The 17,952-nt window shown below is 48.0% G+C and overlaps 1 protein-coding gene and 1 non-coding gene across 2 annotated transcripts; one reads left to right on the top strand and one right to left on the bottom strand.

Annotated features, from left to right (window-relative positions):
• Nucleotides 1-1,926: 1,926 nt before the first annotated feature.
• ALOX15 (arachidonate 15-lipoxygenase) lies at nucleotides 1,927-9,778 on the bottom strand. The gene is given in 17 exon segments (XM_059996646.2): nucleotides 1,927-1,937; nucleotides 2,157-2,352; nucleotides 2,463-2,630; nucleotides 2,743-2,843; nucleotides 3,417-3,538; nucleotides 3,691-3,781; nucleotides 3,784-3,859; nucleotides 3,957-4,043; nucleotides 5,342-5,556; nucleotides 5,712-5,850; nucleotides 6,714-6,874; nucleotides 7,067-7,156; nucleotides 7,159-7,169; nucleotides 7,329-7,451; nucleotides 7,536-7,617; nucleotides 7,887-8,091; nucleotides 9,644-9,778. Coding segments are annotated over 17 exon segments (2,013 nt in total).
• On the top strand, nucleotides 6,373-6,445 carry TRNAG-CCC (transfer RNA glycine (anticodon CCC)). The gene has a single exon. It is a non-coding gene; the product is annotated as a tRNA-Gly (tRNA).
• Nucleotides 9,779-17,952: the final 8,174 nt, after the last annotated feature.

Below are 17,952 nucleotides of genomic sequence, written 5' to 3'. Positions count from 1 at the left end.
CCCTTGGTATAGGGGGTGTGGTTGGTGTTGTGGTGTCCAGACCCTGTGCTGGATATTGGGCGGGGCTTCCTCTTTGCTCCATGGCTGTCTCCATCCTGTCAGGGTGGGGTCTGCTCCCCAGCTTCTGGAGTAGAGGCCCTGAGAGTCAGGTTCAGTCAGGCTCTCTCTCCCAGGAGGTGGTTGTCGAAGCAAGTGAGGCCCGTGTAGTCACAGAGAAGCTCTGCACCACCTGTGTAGGCATCCGTGGTTCCACTCAGAAGCAGCCCAGGGTCGCACCCCTTTCTCTGTTGTGTTCCTCCCTGATCTAGTACAAGTGTGTGGTGTGGAGTGGGCTGGGGCTTGGGGGGTCAAGGGTGTTGTGGCTGCAGGAATTGAGGTAACTGTACTGCTGCCTGAGATCTGGGCTGCCGCTGTGACAGACTTCTCCTGGGTTTGTCTGCCCCACACCTAGCGCTGAGCTGCGGTGTGGAGTCGCCAGAGCCCAGGCCCTCTCACTGGGAAACAAACTGCTGTGTACTCCTGCCCAGGGCCTGTCTGCCCAAGATTCAGCCCTTGTTCACTTGGTCACTGTGCATTCTTGTGACCGCCGAGGAGAAGTGGGTGTGGCCTCCAATGAGAAGAGGGTGTGGCCTCCAAGAAGGGGTTTGGTCTCCAATGAGAAGAGGGTGTGGCCTCCAAGGAGACAGGGGTATGGCCTCCAAGGGGAAGGGGGTGCCTCTGTGAGTGTGACTTCCAGGACCCTGTCATACCCTTACTTATAATCCTTCAATGGCTGTTTCCTAAAGGTCAAGCCTAATTTCCTGGCGTGAAACATGTTCTTCATGAGACCACCCCTTCCCACCGCTTCTCTCACTCGCTAGACTGCATTATTTCTGGTGTGGAGCTGCGCCGTGCTCTCTCTCACCTCCTGTGGGCTCTTCTGGATCCCAGCATTAAACTCTACCCCAGCCTCTCAACTCTGCATTTCGTATTCTTCCTTCAAGAATCAGACCAAGCATCACCCATATGTCTTCTGCCAAATTAAATAGAATCAGAGGCAGGAAGCAACTTTGATCGTACTGTAAAGGAAACAATTCTGGTTTGTGTTTACTGTTAGTTTCTGTTTCACCATATCCACAGATGATCATATTAAGAAATCAAACTTCCAAGTTTGTTTTTCCAAACTTTTAATCAGATACAGAAGTTGGATTTTATTGACTCCTTTGTTGTCCCCCGTTAAAATAATGAGATTTTTAGTACTTTTCCAGTTAATCCTTTTTACTTGGAGCTTTCCAACTGATGAAGTGCAAACGGATTATCCATATGGATCCCTTGGGCAAAACCCTGAGGCCAAGTACCTCCAGCTGAGAGCAGCTTCTGCAGTTTAACCAGTTAACTTCCATTTATCACTTTCTAAGTGAGTCATGAAATGAAAATCTTGAGAATTGCTGTGTTAATGGTTTGCTTTGTGTTGTGACTGGTCTCAGGACAAGCAGTGAATCCCATCCAGTTAGAAAGATGTGTTGTACACTCTTTGGCCAATATTTGATTTAGCATAGTTTGGACTGAATTCTTTTCTTTCATTAGTCTAAAATAGATTTTTCCTGTCATTAACTGAATTTAGGTTCAGAATCATATTTGATTCATAAAAGGTTCATTCATTCATTATCACCCTGTTCTGTTCTTGGAACTGTTTGTATAAATGTGGCTGTTGGGGCTTCCCTGGTGGCGCAGTGGTTGAGAGCCCTCCTGCCGATGCAGGGGACACGGGTTCGTGCCCCGGTTCAGGAAGATCCCACATGCCGCGGAGCGGCTGGGCCCGTGAGCCATGGCCGCTGAGCCTGCGCGTCCGGAGCCTGTGCTGTGCAACGGGAGAGGCCACAACAGTGAGAGGCCCGCGTTATAGCAAAAAAAAAAAAAAAAAAAAAATGTGGCTGTTAACCTGCCCTATGGGTGATCTGAAATATCAAGGAAGAAGGGGTGGGGGTGAGGCGGAAGAAATAGGGACAAGGTCCCTAGGTCCTGCATCTGGAGTAAAATTTGTTCCCGGTGGGCGCGGACAATGAAAAGGTGACTTTGGGGACGATGGGAGTTGGGAAGAGGATGGGGTTTGGGGAGGGCAAGACTGAGAGCACTAGGGGATGGGTGTGGCTTGGGTGGAAGGGGGCCGAAACAACCCAAGGCTTGGGGCACTCCTATGGCCACACTGTTTTCCACCAGGCTGGGCCGCAGGTATTCGTAGGGCAAGTCCAGCTTGGCATTCCGGATCTCAATGCCCTTTTCCAGGGCAGCCAGCTCCTCCCTGAACTTCTTCAGCGCAGCCTTGGGCTCAGGGCCCGAAAAATACTCCTCCTTATGTTGGTCCAGAGCCACCTGGACAGAGGGGAAAAAGGCAGCTGAGAGCTTCACTGACCCTCAGTCTGGAGTGCCACAGCTCCCAGTACCTGCCCCCTTCCTCGGGGACCCGGGCACCTGGCTCTCACCATGATGGACTGGCGTCTGCCCAGTTGCCAAGTGATGGACATCTGGAGAGAAACCTGATGAAAGTTGGGCAGTGTTGCCATCACTGTCTCCAGTGTCACATCCTTGGTGGTTGGCGGGGGCAGCCGCATCGTGCAGGGTGCGTTAGGGACCCAAGCGTACCACTAGAGCTAAGGAGGGGCAGTCAATGTCTACTAAACATGAAAACCCCTAAGACCACCTGCACACAGCCCCCTTCCCCCTCCAGGCACAAATGCCCAGCTGCCCCCCTATGATAAGTACCTGGCCTAGGTGGTTGGAGCCGTGCTGGCCAGTGCAGGTGAAGATGCACGTGGTCACAAAGTGGCAAAGCTGGTCCTTGGACTGTAGGGCGATGGGAAACCCTGCAAGGGGTAAGGAGAGTTAGAAGCTGTGAGGCCAAGGATAGAGGCAGAGTTCAGAGGGACTGAGGAGGAGAACAAGAGAGGTAAGAAGAGGACCAAGGACTCTCAGTAACTACTGTGGGAAATGAGACGAGCGTGGGTTGGGGTGGCGGGAGCAGGGAGGTCTTTTGGGAGGGTCCCACTCAGTGGGGTGCTGGTGTGGCTCACAAGAGTCAATGATGTCAAATGTTCAAGTATTTAGCAAGCTGGTTGATATCACCTTGGTAGCCACAGTGCAATATTTACACCATGGAAATGGGCAAATGCTACAAATCGGGGCATTTTTTTTCCCCCAGGGAGCCAGTTGTTAAACATTTATGAGCAACCTCTGGTCCTACTGCATCTGGGACCTAGAGGGGCTCTCAGTGCACAGGATGGAGACCTGCTTCTAGCTGAGAGGAAAAGGAATCTGGGAAGGCTTTGGGTGTTTTCATAGGGGTTGGGAATGCTTCTGGAAGGTTCCATAGAAGTAGAGAGGATTCTGGGGAAGTTCTAGGGAGGAATCATGTGCTGGGGTCTCGGGGCTCATCCTACCTCGGTCCTGGGCCCCTAGCAGTCCAATCTCAGTGATCTCTCGACACCAGGCCTGCAGCTCAAGATCCTCTTTCACAGACTTGTCCATCTTATAGTGGAGACTCACAATGCCCTCCACGTAGCTGCCAGTGGAGGGGTCAGGGCGGGGGAGCTGAGGCTGACGACAGGGAGCCCCCAGGCCCTCTGCTCCTTGCCCGCACAGCCCCCCAGCTGGGCCACAGACCTCATGTTTCCCCAGCTTCCTCCCCAGCCTCACCGCCCTCTGCCACCTCACTGAGAGATGATTTCCCAGAGCCGAAGGGCATTTTGCACATAGAAAGGAGACTTGACTCCCAAGAGCCCCCGCTCAGCCAGGTCATCAGGGGGCAGAAGGAGCTATAGGTTAGAAAGGCTCCTGCTCTCTTGAACAGCTCCACATGGCCGCCCCCACCTGTGCTCACCACCTGAGGAGCAAGGACAGGTGGGGTCAGGCCAGTCCACCTGCCCCACGGCCAGAGCCGGAGTGTGAACTCCAGAACCGCCCCCTTTCTCTCCTCATACCTGGTCGAAAATTCCCAAATCAGCGACCAGCCCAGTCCTGGCCCTGAGGTTAATTTCCATGGTGTATCGAACGTGCAGAATGAGAAGCTGGAGGGAGAGGAACAGGGAAGGGCAGGGTCAGAAGACAGCTGTGGCCCGTCCCTGCAGGAAATAGGGGCTGAAAAGCAGGAAAGGTACCAGGTCTTCGGGAAAAGCAGGGACTGAAGTACAGCGGCCCCTCAACACCACTGACTTAATGCTCTTTGATCATTGAAAGAAATCGTTCTCCTTTTCTCTTCATGGTCTTCTCAATGTTTCTCCACCTTTGTTTTCATTATCACTTCTCCAAGGAGGCTTTTTTGATATTTTTTGTACTCTTACCTGCCCCATGAACTTTTAGTGCTACAGATATACTATATATCTGTTACCTCCTGTAAATATATATGTGCTTTATACATAAAAATAATTTTTTGCCCTCCAGAACATGGTCTAATCTGCTACCTCCAGAACTTCATCTCCTACCCTTTGTCCATTATACTCTCCTACCGCTTTGTCCATTATACTCACCTTCTTTCTGTCCTTCAAACACTCCAAGCTTGTTCCTGAGTCAGGACCTCGGCGCTAAGCTGTCCCCTCCGCCTAGAGCAATGTGCCCCATGCTCTGCTCATGGCTGGCTCTGTGTAATTTCATTCTCCCTGTCACCTCCTGAAAGGAGCCTATCCCGACCACCCAGTCTAAACTCACTATCACATCACCCTGCTCTGATTCTCTGCAGTGTGCTCACCACAGCTCACCACAGATCTATTACAATACAGTCTTCACCGTCTGTTAGCCCTTAATGGATAGGAAAATCCCCAGAGACCAGGACCTTGGCTGTCTTGCTTAGCACCGGCATCTAGAATGGTTATTTGCCCCATCGGAGACACCCAAGAAAAATGTTAATGGACGAACACTCTGTTCTAACTGTCAGCTACTGTCACTGACCTGAGCCCCTCTAACTGGCCTATGTGTTACTATCTGGGAACCCTTCAAAACTGGCTGGAAAAATCTTTTATATTATTTGCATGGTCCCCTCTCCCTGGGTGGAATCCTCAGTCATTTGTGTATTCTGTTTATATACTGCCTGTGTGTCTGTGCTTTATACATAAAAAGAGTAAGACTTCCTGCCCCCCACTCCCTCACCCTCCCACAACTCTCCACCCCATCAATGAATCATTTTCACCTCCTCGGAAGTGATATCACCCTGTTAGAAATGCAGAGCAAGCCATGCTCTCGCGCCATTGTTCATTTGTCTTTTATTGGTTGCTTCTTCCCAAAAGCTGAGATTCCACAGAGAAGGTGCTTGCAGAGGTGGGACCACTCTGTGGGGCAGAGAGCGGGGGAGGAGGGGGGGATAAAGTGTTACCTTGAACATAGGATGTATCGATGGAAGGCACCTCATGGTGGCCACAGCAATGACTTCAGCCACCAAGTGTCCCCTTAGGAGATGAGACTGCAGCTCGTGAAGCTGGAAGTCAGAGCTGTGGACCCAGCATTTGGCCAGGAGCCAGGCCATCGGGGGATCCGTGGGCAGGAAAAGCAGTGGTGGGGGAGACCCCTTGCCTGGCAGTTGGAGCTGGAAGAGGGACAGAAGTGGGATTTGGGAGGGGTGAGGGCCAGTGCACAACAGACTCCCCTTCCCTTGCATGCTTAAGCTCTTCCTCTTCCTCCAAAGTTGCTTAGCATTCTCCATCTGACGGCTGCCGCTCCCTTACAGTCTGGGTCCTCTCACCTGATGACCATGGGTAAGAGTTTCCCATCAGGCTGCAGTTTCAGCATAACCAGAGGAGCAGCCAGGTACTGCTGGCTACACAGGATGACGTTGGCCTTGATCCCATCCAGTAAGGAGACGTCAGCTTCAAATAGCTTGCCTCCCTGGATGGGGGCAGAGAGCAAGGGCTGCTATCAGCATAAGACATCTTCCCACTCTGATTCCCCGAAGGAAGAAGGAAACTAATTTGTCTCCATGACCTACTTCCTACCAGGTGATGGATCATGTGCTTATTGCCTCATATAATTCTTAGATGCACTTGAATTAGCCCCAGTTCTATAAAAGAGGAAACAGATGATCAGAGAGGATAGATATCTTGCCTGAAGTCACACAGCTTATGAACAGCAGAGCCAGGATTCAAGCTCAAGTCTGTCTCACCCTAAATCCCATGCGTTTTCTCTTATTAGTTCCATGCTGACTCCCCATCAACAGCCCCAGCCCTGACCCTGATTCTCTGACTCCACACTCTCCCTAAGTCCCTAGCACCCAGTCACAGCTCTTCATTGTGACTCTGTCTCTGTCACCCATCACATACTCTTCCTCCACAGCACGCTATTCTCCTTAGGAGAGGAAAGCCATGGAGGGGCACCCTTCCAGGATCACTCAAGATTTCTGCTGTAGGGACTTCCCTGGTGGTCCAGTGGTTAAGACTCTGTGCTCCCAATGCAGGGGGCCCAGGTTCGATCCCTGGTCAGGGAACTAGATCCCGTATGCTGCAACTAAAGGAGCCCGCATGCCACAACTAAAGATCCCACGTGCTGCAACGAAGATCCCACATGCCACAACTAAGAGCCGGCACAGCTAAATAAATACATACATACATAAATATTAAAAAAAAAAAGATTTCTGCTGTAGGATCCCGTCTCGCCATTTGGCAGCAAGCTGGGCCCACGGTAGACCCCGCAGCAGCGCAAACACCCCACCCCCATTTCACTGTGTGGTCTCCTTAGGGCTCTTCCGTCCATACCTGGAGCTCCTTCTCCAGCTGGGCCTACAGCTCCTCCATCCCTGGAGGAAACTCTAGGCGGGCAGGAAGGTGATTGGAGCATCTCAGGAACATGGGGTTGGAGCCATTGAGAAACTGGTACCCAAATAAGACATCCTCCTTCCAGGAGTCCCGCACCCGCTCTGGGGATGGCATTTGTGCAGTTTTCTGTGGGATCTGAGCTCCTGGTCTTTCCAACCCCCACCAAACCATCCCCACTTGACCCCAACCTATTGGAGGGGCCCAGGCCTCTGGTCTCCCAACCATGGTTCCTTAGACTGAGTAGGATCTGGGGGTAAGGGTCCTGAGAGAAATACTGGGGTAGGGGCACTAACCAGCCGACTTGCTCTGGCCACACCAGAAAACCCTGTTGAAGTCATCCAGACTGTTCCAGCTAGTCAGAATATTTGAAGAGTCTTTGATGCTAGGTCTGCCAGCCTTCAGGGAAGGATGGGCGAAGAGTTTGTTATTCTCAGAATCAAACATTACAACCCCACGCATCCACCTTGGGCTGGTCCAGCCCTGTGAAGTCCATAAACCCACTGGCCTCCACTGGACCAGGACAGCTCCCTGTCACCCAGCATGCCTTGTTCTTACCCCTTGACCAGTGAAGCCTCAAAGTCAATTCTTTTGTCCTCCAGAAATCTCTCATCTATGGGGAGGTCACATATTGTGGCCCCGGCCATATTCAGGATTAACCCATCCTTCCAGTTACCCCACCTGCGGTGGAAATGAAACCAGGCATTGGTACTGGGGAAGGGTCAGTGGCTCCCTGGGGGGTCAGGAAGCGGGAGTGGGGCAGACCGGTACAGCTTCCTTCTCTCTTCCAGTTCCTCCTCCCTGTGTTTCTTGAACAGGCCTTGAGGGTCGTTGACCACTGTGCGACCTAGAAGTGGGGAGGAGGGCATGGGCCATGAGGCTCCTCCTGAGAGCCTCTCCCCTGTCCCTGCCAGGGGTCCCTCAGCCCGCCCTTGCGGCTGGCCCCTGACCCTTCAGCATCACTGCACACCCCCAGTCTCCATGCTGCTCTGTGCCAGCTCCAGCATCCCGCCTCTTCCGTGACCCCCAAAGACCACGCCCCCTTCGCTCCCCCACCCCCAACTTCTCTCGTGCCCCCGGAGGCCTCTCACACCCCCAAGCCCCCCCGCTGCTCACCAGTGCCCTCGGGTAGGCTCAGGATGCCTTTGCCCTCCAGCCAGCGGTAGCGTGGGAACCTGAACTCGTCCCCACTGGCCCCGGGGCCCTGCACGGAGATCGAGTTGCAGAACCACGCGTCATCCTGAAGGAGGTGCCATTTGCTCAGTTTCACGAACAGCAGCGGCCCCAGGTACTCTGACACGTCCACCTCGAATTCCGCCTCCTGCCCGCGACAAAAGAGGGTCAACAAGAGGGGCTCTCTGGAAGGAATCCTCGGACTGAGCTCTGGACGCCCTTCGCTCTGGGTCTCTGGGAAAGCGGCGCGAAAGGAGCCAGAGAGGAAGGGGGCGCGCACCAAGCAGGCGGCTCCACGACCCCATTCTCGGTCGTGAGTTCCTCAGCCCCGGGTGAGGAGGGAGGCGGAAGGTGGAGAGGGGCACTCCTCCCTGTAGTCACTGATTGCGTCGAGAGTTGGGCTGCGCACTGGGCACCCGCGAGCGCACTGGTGACCAGTGTACAGACATTGTCCCCTCGACCCCGTCACCAAGGCCGAGCACCCACAGAGGCCCCACCCAGCCCGGAGCAAGCTTCCCCGAGGACATCCCGTCAATGCGGAGACGCACAGGTGCAAAGGGCTTAGCCGGGGAGAATGAGAAAGAGGAAAATGTGGGGGAAAGGCAGGCCAGGGAGGGGAAGCGGGGAGAGCAGAGGCCAAGGCCGGGCGAGCGGCGTCGCGGAGCTGGAGCGCTGAGCGCGAGGTGTGGGCAGATGAGCAGGACCGGATCGTAAAGTCTGGAAGGTTAAGCCAAGAGCTTTGGCTTGGTGCTGAGAGTAAGCGGAAGCCATTCACATGTTTTCAGTCGGGGGAATGTTTTAAGGATGGGAATGTATTGGGAAGAAATCGCTCTGACTGCAGAAGGGCTTGGAAGGGCAGGGGCGCAAGCGGTGAGGCGGGTGAAGAGAATGAAGGTGGCGTAGGTTCGAGGGGACATTAGTGGTCAGAGTGGGATGGACATCAAGGTATGGATGCCGGAGATGTCTAAGAGATGGACTGGACAGCGATCGATTCTTGGTTAGACGGAGGCGAAGAGAGGCGGAGGTGGGAGTGCACCTGGGGGATACAAGGGGAGCGGTCTGGGACGTGGGGAGAGGGGAGGACCTCACTTGAGCATGGTCCTTTGAAGCGTCCATGGGCCAGACATCAGATCTGGGGATCTTGGAGAGAGCTGGATGGGAGATGGGAATCTGGGGGTCGGCGGAGGCAAAATGTAACAGGAGCCAGGAGCGAATACCAGGTAGATGTGATGGGAGAGGGGGTGGGTGGGGAAATCGAGTGCTCTCATCACTCGGCTTCTTCTCCCCCCTCTTCCTGCGTCCCCATCCCCGCCACATCCCAGAGATAAAGCCCGCAAGGTCGGAGAAGATCTGTGAAGATCTGAAATAGTAGTTTTTAAGAAGAGGAGACAGGAGACGGACGGCCGCTCTAAGGACCCCTGAGTTTCCAAAAACAGACTTCTGTGGAACGACGGGCGCGCAAGACTATCCCAATTCCAAGGAGGGTGGGCGGCGGGAACATTTATTGAGCAGTTACCGTGTGCCGCGTCCCGCCCTAAAGCGCTTTACTCTCGCGGTCTCCTAGCCCTCTCCGCGCGTGGGGCGTGCGCCCGTAGCCGCCGGGAGGAGCTGGAGGCCGGCTGCGGCGCGTCTCTTCCAGGGGACTTGTGGGCCTTGGGGCCAGGGGCGCAGCCCACCCCGTTCGGCTCCGGCCAGCTCACCTTGCCGCTCATCGGCCGCAGGCGCCACCCGAGCGCCGCCTCCCCGTGCTGGCCGACCAGCCACAGCTGCACCTTGTTGTTGGAGCCCGCACGGAGCGAGGACCCGCTGGACACGCGGACGCGGTAGAGACCCATCTTGCCCAAAGAAGTTTCGCCCCTTCTGAGCGGGAAGAAAGAGTGGATGCGCTAAATAACTGGGCCCGAGACCACGCCCCTCCGAAGCCTGGCGGAGTTCGGGGTGTGGGTGACAGGTCTCCAACCAACCCCGCCTGTCCACGCTCTGGGGTCTTCAGCTCCGCGCAGCCCAGAGCTCAGCCCTGACTCCAAGAAGGCGGGGCCCCCCGGTGGAGGGTAGAGGGCGCAGAGGTGGGAGGAGGATGGTAGGGGGAAGCAGATGCGGATTCGGGCAGAAAACATGCAGGAAGAAGGAATCGACGCCTGGCCCGGAAGACAGATGGTGGGAGTGGCTGGAGGCCCCCTCCATCTAAGCGCGCGCGCGCGCCTCACAAGTTGGTTCACCACTGCCAAGGGTCGTGCTCAAGGCTGCAAGGGAGGATGAAGACGGCAAGGAGACGGGACCCAGCAGCATTTGGGAGCCAAGTAATCCCAGGAAAAAACAACTGTTCCAAGAACAGGAAGGACTGATCAGCGCCATGTGGCTGCACATGATAACCAGGTAGAAAGGAGATCCAACTAGTTAACCAACGCTGGTACTCACACTCTGTGACCAAGGAGAAAGGCAGTCCTGAGATGCTGAATTAGCCAAATGTCCTAAAGAGAAGCAAAATCCACTAGACGCCACCTTAACCATAAGACATTAGGAATGCACGCACAATTTTTTAATAATACTAACAAAGCAAGTCAATTATCATAATGACAAAACCAGGAGTTCCATAACTCTAGCCAAGTGAAACTAAAGGAATCCATCATTTCAGAGGAGAAAGAGGTTGCAGAAATTAAAACCTTATGTAGAAGATGCAAACATTAAAAGACTATTTGGGGTAACAGGAGAAGTTTTACTGGAGCAAAGATAGCTCCTTGGAAGAAACAACAAGCTTCAGAGCCCCAGGTGTGAATCAATCTGCTGAGAAGCCCTATTCTGTAGCCTCAGTGCATTCAAGGATCTGAGACAATATTCTTTGTGGGATATGAGGGAATCTGGCAAGATTTTGGTAACACCAAGACAACATCAAAAGAAGTATTTTAGCAACCTTGAGAAAATATCTTATTCCTAGAGAAAGACCGGAACAAGTAGAAACCAACAAAGTAACTAAATCCATGGTGTTGGTGTGTTAAAACAGATTTACGTATAATGACAGTAAGTCTTGTAATCATTGTATTTGTGTTCCTTTTGTGTACTGTTTACATTGTATTCAAAAGAGTCATCATATTAAATTTGTAATTGCAGTTTAGATTATTTAAGGAATTTTAATGAAGTATGCAAGCAATGTTTAAATATTAAAATTTATTTTTCAAAGTTCTGTTTATAGATAAATGTTTTAAAAATCGAGTATTAAATAAAATACCAATATTTTTGGAGTATTCTCTCCATGGACAAAAGTTATCCTCAAACTTTAAAAACTCTGTCAACAATGAGCATAAACTGTGTCCACAATAATCATAGAAAAATAGCTGAAAGAGTGGACTATGGTTTTCTCTGGGTATATGCCCAGTAGTGGGATTGCTGGGTCATATGGTAATTCGATTTTTAGTTTTGTAAGGAACCTCCATACTGTTCTCCGTAGTGGCTGTATCAATTTACATTCCCACCAACAGTGCAAGAGGGTTCCCTTTTCTCCACACCCTCTCCAGCATTTGTTGTTTGTAGATTTTCTGATGATGCCCATTCTAACTGGTGTGAGGTGATACCTCATTGTAGTTTTGATTTGCATTTCTCTAATAATTAGTGATGTTGAGCAGCTTTTCATGTGCTTCTTGGCCATCTGTATGTCTTTGGAGAAATGTCTATTTAGGTCTTCTGCCCGTTTTTTGATTGGGTTGTTTGTTTTTTTAATATTGAGCTGCATGAGCTGTTTATATATTTTGGAGATTAATCCTTTGTCCGTTGATTCATTTGCAAATATTTTCTCCAATTCTGAGGGTTGTCTTTTCATCTTGTTTATGGTTTCCTTTGCTGTGCAAAAACTTTTAAGTTTCATTAGGTCCCATTTGTTTATTTTTGTTCTTATTTCCATTACTCTAGGAGGTAGATCAAAAAAGATCTTGTGGAAAAAAAAAAAAAAAAGATCTTGTGGGCTTCCCTGGTGGCGCAGTGGTTGAGAATCCGCCTGCCGATGCAGGGGACACGGGTTCGTGCCCCAGTCCAGAAGATCCCACATGCCGTGGAGCGGCTGGGCCCATGAGCCATGGCCGCTGAGCCTGCGCGTCCGGAGCCTGTGCTCCGCAACGGGAGAGGCCACAACGGTGAGAGGCCCGCGTACTGCAAAAAAAAAAAGGTCTTGCTGTGATTAAGAGTGTTCTTCCTATGTTTTCCTCTAAGAGTTTTATAGTGTCCAGTCTTACATTTAGGTCTCTAATCCATTTTGAGTTTATTTTTGTGTATGGTGTTATGGAGTGTTCTAATTTCATTCTTTTACATGTAGCTGTCCAGTTTTCCCAGCACCACTTATTGAAGAGATTGTCTTTTCTTCGTTGTATATCCTTGCCTCCTTTGTCATAGATTAGTTGACCACAGGTGCATGGGTTTATCTCTGGGCTTTCTATCCTGTTCCATTGATCTATATTTCTGTTTTTGTGCCAGTACCATATTGTCTTGATTACTGTAGCTTTGTAGTATAGTCTGAAGTCAGGAAGTCTGATTCCTCCAGCTGTTTTTTTCCCTCAAGACCACTTTGGCTATTTGGGGGTTTTGTGTCTCCATACAAATTTTAAGATTTTTTGTTCTAGTTCTGTAAAAAATGCCATTGGTAATTTGGTAGGGATTGCATTGAATCTATAGGTTGCTTTGGGTAGTATAGTCATTTTCACAATATTGATTCTTCCAATCCAAGAACATGGTATATATCTCTCCATCTGTTTGTATCATCTTTAATTACTTTCATCAGTGTCTTATAGGTTTCTGCATACAGGTCTTCTGTCTCCCTAGGTAGGTTTATTCCTAGGTATTTTATTCTTTTTGTTGCAGTGGTAAATGGGAGTGTTTCCTTAATTTCTCTTTCAGATTTTTCATCATTAGTGTATAGGAATGCAGGAGATTTCTGTGCACTAATTTTGTATCCTGCAACTTTACCAAATTCATTGATTAGCTCTAGTAGTCTTATGGTGGCATCTTTAGGATTCTCTATGTATAGTATCATGTCATCTGCAAACAGTGACAGTTTTACTTCTTCTTTTCCAACTCGGATTCCTTTTATTTCTTTTTCTTCTCTGATTGCCGTGGCTAGGACTTCCAAAACTATGTTGAATAATAGTGGTGAGAGTGGACATCCTTGTCTCGTTCCTGATCTTAGAGGAAATGCTTTCAGTTTTTCACCATTGAGAATGATGTTTGCTGTGGTTTGTCGTATATTATGTTGTGGTAGGTTCCCTCTATGCCCACTTGCTGGAGAGTTTTTATCATAAATGGGTGTTGAACTTTGTCAAAAGCTTTTTCTACATCTATTGAGAGGATCATCTGGTTTTTATTCTTCAATTTGTTAATATGGTGTATCACATTGATTGATTTGCATATACTGAAGAATCCTTGCATCCCTGGGATAAATCCCACTTGATCACGGTGTATGATCCTTTTAATATGTTGTTGGATTCTGTTTGCTAGTATTTTGTTGAGGATTTTTGCATCTATATTCATCAGTGGTATTGGTCTGTAATTTTCTTTTTTTGTGGTATCTTTGTCTGGTTTTGGTATCAGGGTGATGGTGGCCTCGTAAAATGAGTTTGGGAGTGTTTCTTCCTCTTCAAGTTTTTGGAAGAGTTTGAGAAGGATGGGTGTTAGCTCTTCTCTAAATGTTTGATAGAATTTACCTGTGAAGCCATCTGGTCCTGGACTTTTGTTTGTTGGAAGATTTTTAATCACAGTTTCTATTTCATGACTTGTTATTGGTCTGTTCATAGTTTCTATTTCTTCCTGGTTCAGTCTTGGAAGGTTATACCTTTCTGATAATTTGTCCATTTCTTCCAGGTTGTCCATTTTATTGGCATAGCATTGCTTGTAGTAGTTAGTCTCTTAGGTTGATTTGTATTTCTGTGGTGTCTGTTGTAACTTCTCCTTTTTCATTTCTAATTTTATTGATTTGAGTCCTCTCCTTCTTTTTCTTGATGAGTCTGGCTAATGGTTTATCAATTTTGTTTATCTTCTCAAAGAACCAGCCTTTAGTTTTATTGATCTTTGCTATTTTTTTTTTGTTTGTTTCTATTTCATTTATTTATGCTCTGATCTTTATGATTTCTTTCCTTCTGCTAACTTTGGGTTTTGTTTGCTCTTCTTTCTCTAGTTCCTTTAGGTGTAAGGTTAGATTGTTTATTTGAGATATTTCTTGTTTCTTGAGGTAGGCTTGTATTGCTATAAAATTCCCTCGTAGAACTGCTTTTGCTGCATCCCATAGATTTTGGATCATCGTGTTTTCATTGTCATTTGTCTCTAGGTATTTTTTTGATTTCCTCTTTGATTTCTTCAGTGATCTCTTGGTTATTTAGTAACATATTGTTTAGCCTCCATGTGTTTCTGTTTTTTACAGTTTTTTCCCTGTTATTGATTTCTAATCTCATAGCGTTGTGGTCAGAAAAGATGCCTGATATGATTTCAATTTTCTTAAATTTACTGAGGCTTGATTTGTGACCCAAGATGTGATCTATCCTGGAGAATGTTCCATGCGCACTTGAGAAGAAAGTGTAATCTGCTGTTTTTGGATGGAATGTCCTATAAATATCAATTAAATCTATCTGGTCTATTGTGTCTTTTAAAGCTTGGGATTCCTTATTAATTTTCTGTTTGAATGATCTGTCCATTGGTGTAAGTGAGGTGTTAAAGTCCCCCACTATTATTGTGTTACTGTGGATTTCCTCTTTTATAGCTGTTAGCAAGTTGCATTATGTATTGAGGTGCTCCTACGTTGGGTGCATATGTATTTATAATTGTTATATCTTCTTGGATTGATCCCTTGATCATTATGTAGTGTCCTTCCTTGTCTCTTGTAACATTCTTTATTTTAAAGTCTATTTTATCTGATATGAGTACTGCTACTCCAGCTTTCTTTTCATTTCCATTTGCATGGAATATCTTTTTCCATCCCCTCACTTTCAGTCTGTATGTGTCCCTAGGTCTGAAGTGGGTCTCTTGTAGACAGCATATATATGGTTCTTGTTTTTGTATCCATTCAGCAAGCCTGTGTCTTTTGGTTGGAGCACTTAACCCATTCATGTTTAAGGTAATTATCAATATGTATGTTCCTATGACCATTTTCTTAATTGTTTTGGGTTTGTTTGTGTAGGTCCTTTTCTTCTCTTGTGTTTCCCACTTAGAGAAGTTCCTTTAGCATTTGTTGTAGAGCTGGTTTGGTGGTTGTGAATTCTTTTAGCTTTTGCTCGTCTGTAAAGCTTTTGATTTCTCCATCGACTCTGAATGAGATCCTTGCTGGGTAGAGTAAGCTTGGTTGCAGGTTCTTCCCTTTCATCACTTTAAATATGTCATGCCACTCCCTTCTGGCTTGTAGAGTTTCTGCTGAGAAATCAGCTGTTAACCTTAGGGGAGTCCCCTGTATGTTATTTGTTGTTTTTCCCTTGCTGCTTTCAATAATTTTTCTTTGTCTTTAATTTTTGCCAATTTGATTACTATGTGTCTTGGTGTGTTTCTCCTTGGGTTTATCCTGTATGGGACTCTCTGCACTTCCTGGACTTGGGTGGCTATTTCCTTTCCCATGTTAGGGAAGTTTTCGACTATAATCTCTTCAGATATTTTCTCGGGTCCTTTCTCTCTTTCTTCTCCTTCTGGGACCCCTATAATGCTAATGTTGTTGTGTTTGATGTTGTCCCAGAGGTCTCTTAGGCTGTCTTCATTTCTTTTTGTTCTTTTTTCTTTATTCTCTTCTGCAACAGTGAATTCCACCATTCTGTCTTCCAGGTCACTTATCCATTCTTCTGCCTCAGTTATTCTGCTATTGACTCCTTCTAGTGTATTTTTCATTTCAGCTATTGTATTGTTCATCTCTGTTTGTTTATTCTTTAATTCTTCTAGGTCTTTGTTAAACACTTCATGAATCTTCTTGATCTTTGCCTCCATTCTTTTTCTGAGGTCCTGGATCATCTTCACTATCATTATTCTGAATTCTTTTTCTGGAAGGTGGCCTATCTCCACTTCATTTAGTTGTTTTTCTGGGGTTTTATCTTGTTCCTTCATCTGGTACATAGTCCTCTGCCTTTTCATCTTCTCTATCTTTCTGTGAATGTGGTTTTTGTTCCACAGGCTGCAGGATTGTAGTTCTTCTTGCTTCTGCTGTCTGCCCTCTCCCCGCTTCTTGAATAGGAATGACTATGTTATCCTATGCCTAGTCCACCACTGTATGGTGGGGGAGGGAGGCAGATGACTTTCTCTTTTTTTTTTTTGATGACTTTCTCTTTAGTTCACAGGTCTTCAGAAGGTGAGGAATTTCACTGGAGAAACTGTACTTAAGAATATATACTTGAGGGACTTCCCTGGTGACACAGTGGTTAAGAATCTGCCTGCCAGTGCAGGGGACACAGGTTCGATCCCTGGTCCAGGAAGATCCCAAATGCCACGGAGCAACTAACCCTGTGCACCACAACTCCTGAGCCTGCGCTCTACAGCCTGTGTGCCACAACTACTGAGCCTGCATGCCACAACTACTGAAGCCCCCGTGCCTAGAGCCTGTGCTCTGCAACAAAAGCAGCCCCCGAAATGAGAAACCCATGTACCACAATGAAGAGTAGCCCCCACTTGCCACAGCTAGAGAAAGCCCATACGCAGCAATGAAGACCCAATGCAGCCAAAAATTTAAAAAATAAATACATAAATTTATTAAAAATAAAAAAGAATATATACTTGAGAAACCTTATCTATACCTAGGCCTGATTTAGATGATGAAATTCTGGACTGCAGGCTGATGCTATAATGGGATTAGACTTTGTGGTGCCTTGACAGGGGATGAGTGTATTTGGCATGTGGAAGAAATATGAATTGTTGGGGGCCAGAGGGCATACAGTGGTAGCCAGTCTCCAGAACAGTCCCCAGGGACCCACAGCTCATGGTATTCATGCCCTTGCGTAGTCTCCTCCCAAACTGTATCAGGGTTGGTCTTTGTAACCAATAGACTATGGCAGAAGTGATGGTATATGACTTCTGAAGCTAAAAGACATCTCTCTTTCTCTCTCCGCTTCTCTCTTTCTCTCTGTGTCTCTTCAGCTGCTTTTCTGGGAGAAGTCAGCTGTTATGTCATGAGGACAATTAAGAAACTCTATGGGACTTCTCTGGTGGCACAGTGGTTAAGAATCCGCCTGCCAATGCAGGGCACACAGGTTCGAGCCCTGGTCTGGGAAGATCCCACATGCCACAGAACACCTAAGCCTGTGTACCATAACTGCTGAGCCTGTGCTCTAGAGCCCACGAGCCACAACTACTGAAGCCCGCACGCCTAGAGCCCGTGCTCCACAGCAAGAGAAGCCACTGCAATGAGAAGCCCACGCACCACAATGAAGAGTAGCTCCCACTCACCGCAACTAGAGAAAGCCTGAAGACCCAACGCAGCCAAAAATAAATAAATAAATAAATTTATTTTTTTTAAAAAAGAAAAGAAACTCTATGGAGCACTCCACATGGCAATAAACTGAGCTCTCCTGCCACAAGCCAGTGAAAAACAGACCTCCAGACAAGAGCCATGTGAGTGAGTTCCTCCAGCCCCAGTCAAGCCTTCAGATGACTACAGCCCCAGCCAACACCTTGACTGAAACCTCATGAGAGACCTGAGCTAGAACCACCTGACTCTCAGAAATTGTATGAGGTAATAAGTATTTGTTGCCCTAAGCCACTGAGGTAATGATAATGTAGCAATAAATAACTCATATGGTCCACATACTTATTTTCTGAATCCCCAAACTCATAAGCTTATGTAAAGCCAGGAAGTATTCATGATGAACTGACCACTTACAAAATTAGTCCTTATTCATATACATTCCTCCCTTATTAGTACCAGCTACCAACCTCGCCCATCTAATTGGCTGCGGAGTGAAACTCCAAGTGTTGAAAAAGATAGAAGACTGAACCAAGTCCATGGAAGTGCTGTTAGAAAAGTGATCAATCAGCAAAGCAATGAACAAATAACATTGATGTAGTAAGA

This window comes from Delphinus delphis, chromosome 19 (genome assembly GCF_949987515.2).
Source record: "Delphinus delphis chromosome 19, mDelDel1.2, whole genome shotgun sequence".
NCBI lineage: Eukaryota > Metazoa > Chordata > Mammalia > Artiodactyla > Delphinidae > Delphinus > Delphinus delphis.
The sequence above is the reverse complement of the archived record's forward strand: the minus strand, read 5'-3'. Positions and strand labels throughout refer to the sequence as shown.